Below are 12,912 nucleotides of genomic sequence, written 5' to 3'. Positions count from 1 at the left end.
ATGTTTTAAATGAGTTGATTTGCTTCCTGGGAATTGTAGATTTATGGGACATTTAGCCTTCTCTGTCAGAGAGCTCTGGTGCCACAACAAACTACAGTTCCTAGAATTAAAGGGGTGTCAAACTGCAATTAAAGGGGTGCCAACCTGGATTATTTCTCAGGCTTCATCTGTGGAAATGGTGGAGGCTATGCAATTCCCACTGCTGTGTTTACACACACACTGCAACCCCGCAAATGACTGACCAGCAGTGGCATCACGAGGGTTGGTGTCAGCCCAGTGGAGTAACCCCAAGGCTGCCTGGCATATCCCTAGCCACCCTCAGTGCCATCCAGGCTGCCTTTGCCATAGCTGAGGTGGGCTGATACTGCCACTTGGCAGCCTTTTCCAGGTCTGGTGGGCTGCTGGGCAAACAGGACAGGGATGGGACTCACTTCTGCACCTGACCAGCAGAGCCGCCAGACCCAGAAGGCAGCACCTTCTCACCACCAATTGCCACCTGGCACCTTTTCTCTCGCTCAACCATCAGCTCTGCCAAATTTGTAAGGGGCACAACTGGCGGATGGCAGAGGTGCCCTGGCTGGTGGAGGGAGTCTTGGGATGGACAGGAGCACCATCCCATCAAGCGTTCACCCCTTCCAAGACGTCACGTGGTGCCATCCATACTCCCTGCACTCCCATACTGGCACCCCTGCTGCTCAGGTTGCTTCTTGTGCAGAAAGGGAGGATGCCCACCTCCATGGCCTCATCTTCCCTCCACAACACCTTCCTCTCCCATCATTTTAGAATTGTTCCAGGAGGAAAGAAAAGAGCTCTGTCCGCCTTTCCCCCTCCTCACCTCTTTTCCTTTGTCCTGTGTTTGTTCTGTTCTGTTGAGGAACTCCTCTGCAGGAAAGCGCCCTTGGCAGCATTTTAGCAAGAGATGAGAGAAACACTTAAGAAGCCATTTATCAAAGTGCCCAGCAGCCTGCCAAAGCCAGGCAGGTAGGGAGAGTTGGAAATCTACAGCAGGAGGCAAAGTTTAATCAACTCCAGGGGGCTTTTAATACAGACGCTAGATGCTTCCCCGCCTTTTCTGCCTTCTCCTCCTCTTCTTCATCTTCTTTTTATTAAGTAGTCAAATTGATGCTTTTCCCTTCCAGCTGCAGACAGGGCCATCCTTGCAACAAAATGAGGCTGGGCGAAGGCTCAGATGGTCTCCTCTTGTGGATGCGGGCAAAGAGCACCCAGCAATTTATTACTCTTCTGACAATGGGATTTTCATGTAAAATCTGGAATATCAGATTGTCCCCAATGCTACAGTGGAGAAGAGAGACATAACGGCCCTGCAAAATGAAGTAAGGAGGCATTTGGAAATGCTGTAGCGCAGTGCTGTTGACTTTTGCCAACTATCACTTTTGTTCTTGATCCAAGGTGCACCGGAGTGTTGTTTTGGTTGTTGTTGTTATGTGCCTTCAAGTCATTTCCGACTTACGGCAACCCTACAGTGAACCTTTCTTGGCCAGGTTTATTCAAAGGAGGTTTGCCATTGCCTGCTGAGGCTGAGAGAGAATGTGACCTGTGGGTTTCATAGATGAGTTGGGATTCGAACCCAGGTCTCTAGGTTCACAGTCCCATGCTCAAACCACTACACTAGGCAGGGCAAAATGAAGACATTGACTTTCAAATAACAATTCTGCCTCCCGCCATGCCATGTTCCTTTGGTTCCCAGATTTCTAGCACCACAGAGAGTGAAAAACAGAAAATTGTTCGCATCCAGAATGCTGTTTGCTGCGTTCAGATTCCCATGGTCACTTTGCCTGATCCTTTTCTTGGAAAGTCTGCACTTTAATGCTCAGTTTTAAATGTTTTAAATCACGTAGGGTAACATAGCAATGCTTCAGATTTTGGAGGGAGAAGAAACTGGGGGAAATTTCATTGGGAGAAAAGGCAGAATTCTTACTTGGGGGGCAATGCCCTCATTTTTAATCCCCAGTGCAGGGATTCCTGGGGTCTCAAACCAGAATGCCATGCTGCATGCCATCCGCTATTTCGCAGATGAAGATAGGGACACGTAAAGTCAGGATATAAATCCTTGGAATAAAATAAATAACAGTAAATTGGAGATGCTGCGGCAGTTTGCTTTTGCCTGGGTCTACAGGGAAGGAGAAGATTTTGCAACTCAGGCTGAGGACAGTGGGAGAAGATGGGAAGAAGGGAGAGAAACCTAGACATTTCAAAAGCAGCTGGAAATGTTGGACAGCAGAGGATGAATTGACACTGCTCCTTGCAACTCATAATGGTTGGAAGCGATGCTATACTCAGTCTCAGAGCCCAAGAGGTACGGTGTGCTGCCCGATGAGGCCGTTTCCTAAATCCTCCGGAGGACAAATACCAATCAAGAGGTTGGCACAGCTTCCCTTCTGATTTTAATCATCCTTGAGCCAAGTGGAACTGGATTTCATGTCACTGCGGATGGAAGTGGCAGCCTTGCAATCAGCAATTACCGCTAAGTACAGGTTCAGGTACTCATTGCAGACAGTCTGACCTTTCCTAAACCCTTCCGCAAACAGTATTATATTAGTCTCCGGTCAGAACGTTCCAATTAATTAATTTCAGGTGTTCTGCTTTTGTCGCCAAGAGAGGAACGCCAAGGAATAACAAGCTATTTCTCCGGATCACAGATCCTGGCGTATGGGCTCCGGTAAGCCCATCGTCACGTGCCTGTTTTCTCCTCTTTAATAGGTACTGCATCTATTTTCGGAAGTGCACTGGCTCTTGGTAGCACTGTATTCCAAAATATCCCTATGTATAATTGGCTGAAGCCATTTTAAAATAGGTCAAGCAATCTGTACTTTGGTTTGAGGTTCAGAATCTGCAAACTGTGGCAGCAGAATAGAGCAAACCTTTCCAGAGTTCACACCTGTCCTTTCCCAATATAATCCCTTGTCCCTTGTTTCTCCTCTCCTCTCTGATTTTATGTTCCTCTCCCAGATCTTCACTATTTTGTGCACACTGTTCTGAGACCAAACACACCCCTTTTTGTACCTTATTTCCACCCCCAAACTTATTGATATCTTATCTGCCACTCTTGGAAGATATCAGTAAGTCTGGGGAGGAACAAGATGCAAAAAGGAGTAGTTTGTTAAGGTCCAGCGCTTTCAAAGGCCTAATTCATTTGCATCTAGGAACAGAAGTGGGAATGGTGGAGCCTTCCAGATGTTGTTGGACTACAATACCCAGCATTCCTCACCATTGGCTTTGCTGGCTAGAGCTCCTGGGGAATGTAGTTCAGCAACATCTGCAGGTTGGCACACACAAATCCCATTATGGTTTGTGAAGCGAAGACTTTCACGGCCGGCATCCCTAGTTTTTTGTGGGTTTCTCAGGCAATGCGGCCATGTTATCCGCTCAGCTCTGGGCCCACAACAAACTCCAACTCCCAGAATTCCATAGCCTTGAGCCAGGGCAGTTAAAGCGGTGCCAAACTGGGTTATTTCTCCAGTGTGGATGTGACAATGGTCTAAAAAACAAAACAAAACCAGATTTTAAAAGATGTTTTAAAATAGAAATCCAAAATGAGGGTGATGCTTGTAAAGAAGTGAAAAGAATGAGGGCAGATTTTTTTTGGTGTCCAATTTTTAAGTGGATAATGATGAAAAACACTGAAATAGTCAGACTTCAGTCATAAACTGAGGCAAGGCTCAATGCTATGGAATTATGGGATTTGTAGTTTGTTGTGGCACCAGAGCTCTCTCAGAGAATGGTAAAGTATCTCACAAAACTACATTTCCCAGAATCCCACAGCATTGAGCTATGTCAGTTAAAGTGCATTATTTCTGCATTGCAGATACAGTCTATGTTATATATCTCTTGAAGTTTGTCGCTAGGCAACAGAGAAAGAATGCCCTTCCCAAAATGGCCTCCCTGGAACGCTACACTGAGATACACCCAATATGGCGCACACATAAAGGATGTTGCTTTGTGCGCATGCCACGCTCCCCATAGTAAACCGGAAGTTTTAAAAACACATAGAGATAGAAAAAGTATAGAACAGGGAAGCCGAACATTTAAGATAAAACGGTAAAAACGGCACTGGCCATGATTGCCATGGTGTCTTTCCAGCGCTCTGTGGTGCAAACTGTATATGTTTTGCATAGAAAAAGAATTAATTTTGGACTGTTAGTTCTGAAAACAACCAGGGAAGCGTGTGATACTCTATATTTTTCGTAGCTCCAAAATGGCGTCCTTTTCCCTCACTGAAGATGGCCGCCCCAGAGTCACACATTCCTTTTTTTGGCCACACGAAGCGGGCCATCCTTTCGTATCAATTAGCCAATCAGAGTCCACGTTGGGCGTGGCTTCCGGGTTGCCGGGGCAACGGGGCCCTGAAACCCGGGTAGGCCTTATTTGGGGGCCTGGATGGATTCTTTGGAGGCGCCGCCGTCGCTGAACGTTCCTTGAGGCGCAGGTAAGAGCCAGCGGGTTGGGCGCAGTGCGCATGCGCGGAGAGACCCGCCGCGAAGACGCGTGTCAAGTGCACGTGTGAATGGGGTGTAACCGGTTTTTTTATTGCTGCAAATAAGAGCATGCAATATACACATGTAAAACAGTGTGGAATTGAATGTTACGAAAAGAAAAGGGAGAAATATATATATATATACAGTATATATATATATGTGTGTGTGTGTGTGTTGGAAATGGTTGTTAACTGCCATCAAGTCTTTGATTTAGGGAGACCCCATGAAGGGGAGACCTCCAAGTCACCATCTCAGGTCTTGCAGACTCAGGGCTTCCTTGACTGGGATCTAATGGGGTCTCTCTCTTTCCTAATTATTATTATTAAGCTTTATTTCTCTAGTGCTGTAAATTTACACAGTGCTGTACGTATAATCTTTTTAATGTTTTAACCCAAGAGGAGAGGCGGGCAAGAAATAAAATTATTATTATTATTGTTATCATTATTATGATAATGAATAAAGTGTCCCCTTGGTCGGTGGAGTAAAAAGTAAAGGTAAAGGTAGACCCTTGACATTGTTTAGCCTGGACAAGAGACGGCTAAAGTGTGATATGATAGCCCTGTTTAAATACTTGAAGGGATTTCATATTGAGGAGGGAGCAAGCTTGTTTTCTGCTGCTCCAGAGACTAGGACCTGGAGCAATGGATGCAAGCTCCAGGAAAAGAGATTCCAGCTCAACATTAGGAGGAACTTCCTGAGAGTAAGGGCTGTTCGACAGTGGAATATATAATCTTGGAGTGCAGTGGAGTCTCCTTCCTTAGAGGTCTTTAAGCAGAGGCTGGATGGCCATCTGTCAGTGGGGATGCTTTGACTGAGAGTTCCTGCATGGCAGAATAGGGTTGGACTGGATCAGGGCCCTTGAGGTCTCTTCCAACTCTATGATACCAGGACACCCCTGTCTTTGGTTCAGGTCCTCCTTCTAATGTTTCGTTCTAAAATCCTTTTCCCGCAGCTCCATGGCTGAGGTCCATGTGATCGGTCAGATCGTGGGAGCCAGCGGATTCCCCAGCAGCAGCCTCTTTTGCAGATGGGGGATCCACACAGGTCAGTGCAGCACAATCGTCTGTGAAACGGGGAAGATGATCACGTGATAATTTCATTGGGAGGGCCAGAATTCTCATTTCCCTCATTTTGCCCCACAGATCTACCCCCCTCTCCTCCAGTAATGCCCCCTCCCCAACTTCTCCCCTGTTTTCTTTCAAGCTTTCAACTATCTAGATTTTCCAAAGCAGCTTTATATATTCACAGCCAAGACATCTGAGATTTTGCCTTCTTCTGACCCTCTCTTCTTCTCCATCTTTTTTTCATTCCAGGTGGGGCCTGGAAACTCCTGTCGGGACTCCGAGAGGGACAGACTCAAGTTGACCATCCTCAGTTGGATGATGTGGCTTACTGGTCCCATCCTATTGACGTCCACTTTGCCACCAAAGGTTTGCAAGGTAAGGAGAACTGGGGGAAGCAGGTGCCAGTTGCCTCTCGTCTTGCCCTCCGTAACATGGGCATCCCTGGCTCCTGCAGCGTGGTAAAGTTGAGACCCTTTCAGCCATCATTTTGCATAGTGCGCAACAGCTTGGCAGAGGCAGCCAAGATGGCTGATCAGGGAACCACCATTTTGTTTAAAGGCCTCTGGAAGCCTTGTCTCTTAATTCAGGGACACACTTTGTGTACAAACATAACACCAGGATGGGATGTTTGTGTCCCCCCAGAATCTCTTTTGTTGCAGCATCCATACAGGAATAGACCCACAGCGTAGGTATTCTGGATTGTCCCCTGAATAGTTTTGACCCTCAAGGGTCATCTAGTCCAGTGTCCTTGCTGACCGAAGGATTCTGGGAGTTGTTGTCCATTAAAAGTAATTTTATTTTGCTCCGCTGTTTCCGAGAGAAGCCAGTAGATGCCTATGGGAAGCTCAAAAGTTGTGAAAGTTGCAGCCATTGTGAAATCGAAGGCTTTCATGGCCGGCATCCATAGTTTTTTGTGGGTATTTGGGGCTATGTGGCCATGTTCTAGAAGAGGTTATTCCTGACATTTCGCCAGCATCTGGGGCTGGCATCTTCAGAGAATGCATTCCCCCATTGTTTTGGCTCTCCTTCTAGTCTCCAGATAGACTTCCATTTGCACATGGACGCTCCATTTAGCAGGCTTTGTTCCAAGTCAGTGACAAATCTGTCCACCATAAATTTCACTCATCCTTTTTCATTCTACAGCTTTCCTCCAATTGCCCAAGAAAAGGACCATTGGGGGACTCGAGAGGATGGTATTTAGAGACCTTTCCCACTCTCTCTCTTGTCTTATAGCAGTGATGGCGAACCTATGGCACACGTGCCAGAGGTGGCACTCAGAGCCCTCTCTGTGGACATATGTGCCATCATCCCAACACAGAGTTTGCCAGAGTTTGTTACTAGAAAACCAGAGGGACATGGCACTTTGCAATAAATAAGTGGGTTTTGGGTTGCAGTTTGGGCACTCGGCCTTGAAAAGGTTCACCATCACTATCTTATAGCATTCTGGGTCCTGACCTTAATGGGGAATGAGAGAAATTTAGTGCTTTTGGGCTCTCTTTTTTCGTATCCCTTACCCTCCCAGCACACTACCCTTGATGTAATTGGCTATACAAAAGTAAATTAATCCCTGTGTGTTATATACTCTGTCAGACAGAAGAGCTCAGAAACCAGCTCCAGGGAAGCCTGTCGGAATGGCAGAGGATTAAACGCCGGAGCAGGCTCCCTTTTGTGCATCTGCTGCAAAGCCAGTTTGTTTCGCGTGAGCCTCTCGGCTGCTTCTTTTCAGACTAAGCTGAGCCTGACCGGAAAAGTGGGGTTGAAAAAAAGGCTGGTGGAGGAGAGTGGATTGATGCGGAAAAGCTGCCGAAAGGCTCCTACCTTTTTCATTTTCTTCCTGGCTGATGAGATGCCACATAATTAATAAATCATGCTTCTTTAGCTCCCTTTATTGCCAGGAATCCTGTGCTTGAACAATTTTTAAAGAACCCAAATGAACAACACACACACATACACACCCCAGCAGTACCTTGGCTAATGATGAAATGTGAACTGAAGCAATGCAGCGACAGGTAGAATGAGTGGTTCAAACAGGATTTGGCTATGAACAAGAGAATGGGCAAAAAAAGGACGACAAAGAAAGATCAGGATAACGTCTCCATCATCCTATGTAGTGTTTATTGAACACTTTTGCCAGATGGTTCTGGTGGGGCAGTAAAATCTATCCAGAATCTGAACTTCCCAAATCCTGCAGCCAAAAGGTCAAGTTCTGCTTCAGTCAGGTTAATAGGGCCTTTTCTTTCATGGCTCCTTTGGAATCAAATGGCCTTCCATGGAAGATGCACTTGGCTGTCAAGATGTATGTTCCAGATTGCTTATTTACTATTGCTAACTCATATTTCATGGTTTAGATGTTATGGCTTTTCCCTATTATAGTTAATCCTGTTTTTCCCTCGTATCAGATTGGTCTTTTAATGCCGCCATTATAATTCATGTTGTCTACAGGTCATTACTTTACTGACTGATGTTTTTATTTTATCGAAGACCTTGAGAAGGTGTTTATCTCCAAAGGCAGTAGGAAAGTATCTTAAATCATATAAATTCTGTTAAGGTGCCATTAGATTCAGCAGTGAATCAAATGGCAACTTAAAGGTAGATTATATTTTTGGCTACCGAAGTGTGTTTGGACCAGAGCCTACTTGATAAGATAGATAGAGACTTATCCTCACTTGATGGATGTATAAATAGAAAAAAAGCCTGTAAAAAATTGCTGCCCGAAGGCAAGAAATGCACAAATTCTGTGGTATTTCTATGCAAAACCCAAGCGTCCAAGAGACCAGAATGTCCTGCTCAGAACGTCAGTAAGTGTGGCATGCTCCACTTTATCATAAAGTAGCATAATATACAAAGACAGGCCTTTGCCCCAAGGAGTATGCAAACCTTGTATTTGACATGGTGGGAAGATATGGGAGAAGAGGAGAAAAAAAGATAGCAGGATGAGACAAATTTATTTATACAGGGCTAGGCTTTGTTTTTGACTTGAATTTGAATTTGCACTTGGGAAGGAATGGCAAAATTACTCTAACGCAAGTGACTGTTCTCTCAGGGACATCAGATACGATGTGGGGAAAATGGGATCTAGTGCCAGTGCTTCAGTGTCATTGCTGTGTGTGTGTGTGTGTGTTGTGTGCCTTCAAGTCATTTCTGACTTATGGTGACCCTACGATGAATCCATCACTAGGTTTTCTCAGCAAGTTTCTTCAGAGGGGGTTTGCCATTGCCATCCTCTGAGGCTGAGAGTGTGACTCGCCTAAGGTCACCCAGTGAGTTTTCAAGGCCGAGCGGGGATTCGAATCCTGCTTTCCAGAGTCATAGTCTCTTTTCTTTCCCCTGCCAGGTTGGCCCAAACTCCACGTCCAGGTGTGGCACCAAGACTCCTTTGGGCGCACTGAGCTGTATGGGTATGGCTTCTGCCATGTGCCTTCAAGCCCTGGCTTCCACCAGTTGGAGTGCGTGACCTGGCGCCCGCTGGGCTCTTGGCAGGAGCAGCTGTCCCAACTCTTTGTGGGTGGAGGACCCCAGTTACTCAACAGTGACCTCATCTACACAGGGGCTGACCGCTACCGCCTGCAGACCTGTGCCATGGGCACCGTCCACCTCCAACTGGCTGTTCTCCTGCGTAACTTTGAACGCTACGGTGTTGAGTGCTGACCCAGTAGGCTTGTATCCTTGCAAGGCAGAGTGGGAGAGAAGCAGCAGCATGTCACTCTTCTTTTAAGACCACAGATGTCAAAATTTGGGAAGAAAGACTTCTGAAATCATGGAGACGGTGTCCTTAAGGGAAAACACTTGTTCCAGTCTGAGTCACTTGGCAATTACATCCTCCTTCATTTCCTGGAGAGGAAACAAGCTCTGGCCCATCAGCAGCCAAGATATGGAACGTATGGACCAAAATTCCTGATTTTGTTCCATGGTGCTGGGATACAAGAATGGCCTGCTGGTTGGTGCAGAGTCAGAAGGATAGAGGGGACCATTCTCCCTCAGGCTCTACTCAATTGTGTTTGTGACTGCATGAGCAGCATATGTCTTGAGTACCTTTGAGATGGAGCCCCACTGTGCCTTTTGGACTGGGAAGGATCTTTTCCAGGTTGGTGTGTAGTTTGATCAAACGGATCAAACAGCCAGAGAAGGCTGCTGTTCCCAGTGCTTGTGCCCTGGGGTCATTCCCTCAGTTTTATTTCTATAAGCAATATTCCCCCTGTTTATATTAAATGGATTTTCTGCAAAGGTTTTTGTACCATGCTTCTGGGGATGAAAACATCTTGTTGGGTGAGTGGGGTGTCTTAAGCCACATTTTTGCAAGAAGCAAACTGAGGTAATAGAATAAGCTGTGGTACTTCATGGTTGTAGCATTGAGGAACTGCATCACCATTTGTTCAGCCAACTCATTCTGTTTCCTCTGAAGGGTCCATCCCTCGCTGCCTATCTGAGAGCATCTGAGAGCTGCCCAGTTTGGGAGCCACTTTTTTGATTTTCCACAATGCCATCAGGCCACACTTTACCAAGGATATTATGTGGAATTAGAGAGTGACCCAAGACCACCAACACAGTGGCTGTCATCATGTTATTGGCATATGCAGGCATAAGTTAACCGTATACCTATATGTATCTATATTTGGTTGCTAAGGAGGTTGATAGTCTCTTCCTCTCTCTGCAGTGACAAAAGTCTCCCCAATGCCTTTTGAAAACTACAGAGGAGCCACTGAACTGCCTGCTTTCTGCCTGGAGAAGAGCAGGGAGAATGCTGAAGCATCTGGCTGTGTCCCTATCGCTGGATGGGAAATGACTGCATCAATCTGAGATTTCTGGAAGACTCTGGTGGACCCCAATGGATGATGTACCTATTTCACATCTGGCTACAAAGATATAGCCAGATGCTTCTCCAGTCCTCCTCCTACCTTCCACCAGGCACTGTGTGCCACCCTTCAGATTTTTCTTGGATTGCTGTCTCCAGCAGCCCTTGTTTGTGCAGCCCATGGTGAGGAATTCCGGGAGTTGCAGTCCAATACCATTCATGCCCCAGAAATAGCCCGACTGACCTCCCTTGACCATTTTAATATTTGAAGAGGTCAGACAGATGCGTAGCTAGAAAAAGAGTCTGGTTCAGCCTCAGCTTTGCCAAAGTTTGTGGGCAGTTGTCAACCTTAACAATGCCAGGCATTAAAGGAGGGAAGAATACTAGCCTTTTATGAAATAGGATGTTTTGGCATGAACAGCCATTCCTGCCTCAGCTGGACTTCGGTCTCCAGACAGACGCGGGAAAACCAAGCCAAAAAAGGAGTCTGTTTCGGTCAAACCCCACCTATATGAGGTGGTGGAGGAAGTGGAATGACGGGCACATGAATCCCGCTTATTTCTCTTCCCTAATTCATCCTGACAATGTGCCACCTCCCTCTGCTTCTGTGCCTGGATGCTGTCACAACAGACCAGCATTTCTTTCACTTGTGAAGCCATGCATGGTAAATTGTTGGGCAATGGGGTGGATGGGTGTCAGGCTGAAGGTTGAGGCATATGGGAGAACATGTAGAAGGACCAGCCTTGCAGAATCAGTCTTATAAGGTCCATCAAGCCCAGCGTTCATATTCCAGATATACTAACCAAAATGCATTTTTAAAAATGTATAAATTACATGGATAGCCATTTTGATTTCTTGCAGCAACGCTACATCAATCTAGCGATGAGATAGATGGGACATCTCCCAGTATGGGATCTTGGTCAATATTATTTCTTGTGACCTCTCAACCTTAAGACCAGGATAGCTGCTTTGTATGTTGGTTCCTTCTAAACTGTCAGTGGTTTTAAAATATTTTTAAGAAATTGCTGTTCATCTCAAATGTTTACCTTTGTGCATTTAATGTTTAAATATTTTAAATCTGTCATTCCTTTCCTCCAGGATGCTGATGAGTTGAGAGGTAATAGACAAATGTTTTCAATTAGTTATGTTGGATTTCAGCTTCCTTTGGCCCTAGACAACAAAACACTGACAAATGCTGGGACCTTCAGTCCAATAACATATGGACCCCTCACTTGTGACCATCCCTCACTTGTGACCGTCTTCACATCTCCCACTGCAAACTGTAAAGACACACATGAATCTTTCCTGAAAAATAAATTGCTTCCCACTTTGTCTGCCCCATTTCTAAACCTCTTCCAGCCCTGTAGCCTCCTGATCCAGTTACTCAGGAACTGGCTTCTGAGTCTGTCTTGGCTGCCAACCAGTTCCTACCTGGAAGGTTTTTCCAGGTCATTACTTTTCCTTCCCAAATGCCTGTCTTGATCTTTAGTGTGCCGACAGGCCTCTCGGGGTGTCAGCCTCCGCTCGGCCTAATCGAGGGTGAAAGTACCCACCGTTCTAGGATGCCGTTCCCGGATGCCTTGGCTTGCCCCGGAAAGCTCCGGTGTTTCCCAGAACCCTGATCCGGGAAGGATGCCAGCGACGGATTCATCGGAGTGTTGCCCAATTGGCGCTTAGAGTATGAAGCCCGCTTTGCAAAAGGGAACTTGGATGGAGGACTATGGAGGTAACTGTTAAATGGGGCATAGCACATGGAGCCAAAGTTTCAAGAGCAAGATGGAGCTGTTGCTGAAAATGGCATCCTTGTGGCATCCACCATCATTGCTCATTGAGTATGCTTGGCACTCTGATAAAGTTACAAATGACGGGAAGCTCTTTTGGGTGAATTAGTTGAGCCATCCCTTGTCCTAGTTGGTAGATCTCAGCTCTAGAATAAAATTATTATTATTATTATTATTATTATTATTATTATTATTACTATTACTATTATTATTATTTTATTCTGTTCCAGAAGAATAGCAAATGTTGCTGAGTGGTCCTGCAGAATTATCAAGGGCACAGCCAGTGCCTGGCATGGATCACCTGCCAAGGTGACCAACGCTGTCTCCCAAAACATGCCTAAATCCAGGCTGAAAAGGTTCTGAATAATCAGTATCCTCTGAAATAATAATTGCACATTCTTGTAAAGCAATGTCTACAATTTTGTCAAATCTTAAGGTTAAGTATTAAAATGTTGCGGTGCTTTTCTGTATCCAGCAGAGGACAGCAAAGCTGCAGATTTGGTAAATGCTGGGTTAGATGGGGTTTTCCTACTACTATCCCATCTAACCATTAGACTCCAATATAAATCAGTAAAATGATGATGATGATGATGATGATGATGATGATGATGATGATGATGGCAGCTGTCCTTATATATGTTCTTTCAATAATAATAATAATAATAATAATAGCAGCAGCCCTTTTCTTATATATGTTTCAATGATGGATGATGATGGTGATAATAACAGCAGCCTTTTTCTTCTTGAATATGCTCTTTCTACAATGAGAGAATCAATTG

General features: G+C 45.5%; 1 protein-coding gene across 3 annotated transcripts; it reads left to right on the top strand.

Annotated features, from left to right (window-relative positions):
* Positions 1–4,322: 4,322 nt before the first annotated feature.
* On the top strand, positions 4,323–11,842 carry B9D2 (B9 domain containing 2). 3 transcript variants are annotated; one of them, XR_016271831.1, is made up of 5 exons: positions 4,323–4,447; positions 5,449–5,540; positions 5,810–5,935; positions 8,895–9,644; positions 10,215–11,842. XR_016271831.1 is itself a non-coding variant. In XM_089478593.1 (4 exons), exons 2-4 carry the CDS (start codon positions 5,453–5,455, stop codon positions 9,206–9,208), a joined length of 528 nt encoding a protein of 175 aa, XP_089334719.1. In that variant the 5' UTR covers positions 4,323–4,447; positions 5,449–5,452; the 3' UTR covers positions 9,209–9,784. The 3 variants fall into 3 exon arrangements, 2 of the variants coding, with proteins under 2 accessions (XP_089334719.1, XP_089334720.1); XM_089478593.1 differs by lacking the exon at positions 10,215–11,842 and having other exon boundaries at positions 8,895–9,784; XM_089478594.1 differs by lacking the exons at positions 4,323–4,447; positions 10,215–11,842 and adding an exon at positions 4,493–4,580 and having other exon boundaries at positions 8,895–9,784.
* The last annotated feature ends 1,070 nt before the right edge of the window (positions 11,843–12,912 follow it).

This window comes from Sceloporus occidentalis, unplaced genomic scaffold (assembly GCF_023333645.1).
Source record: "Sceloporus occidentalis isolate IW3139 unplaced genomic scaffold, rSceOcc1.0.p SCAF_13, whole genome shotgun sequence".
Taxonomy (NCBI): domain Eukaryota; kingdom Metazoa; phylum Chordata; class Lepidosauria; order Squamata; family Phrynosomatidae; genus Sceloporus; species Sceloporus occidentalis.
This window is presented reverse-complemented; position numbering and strand designations above follow the sequence as displayed.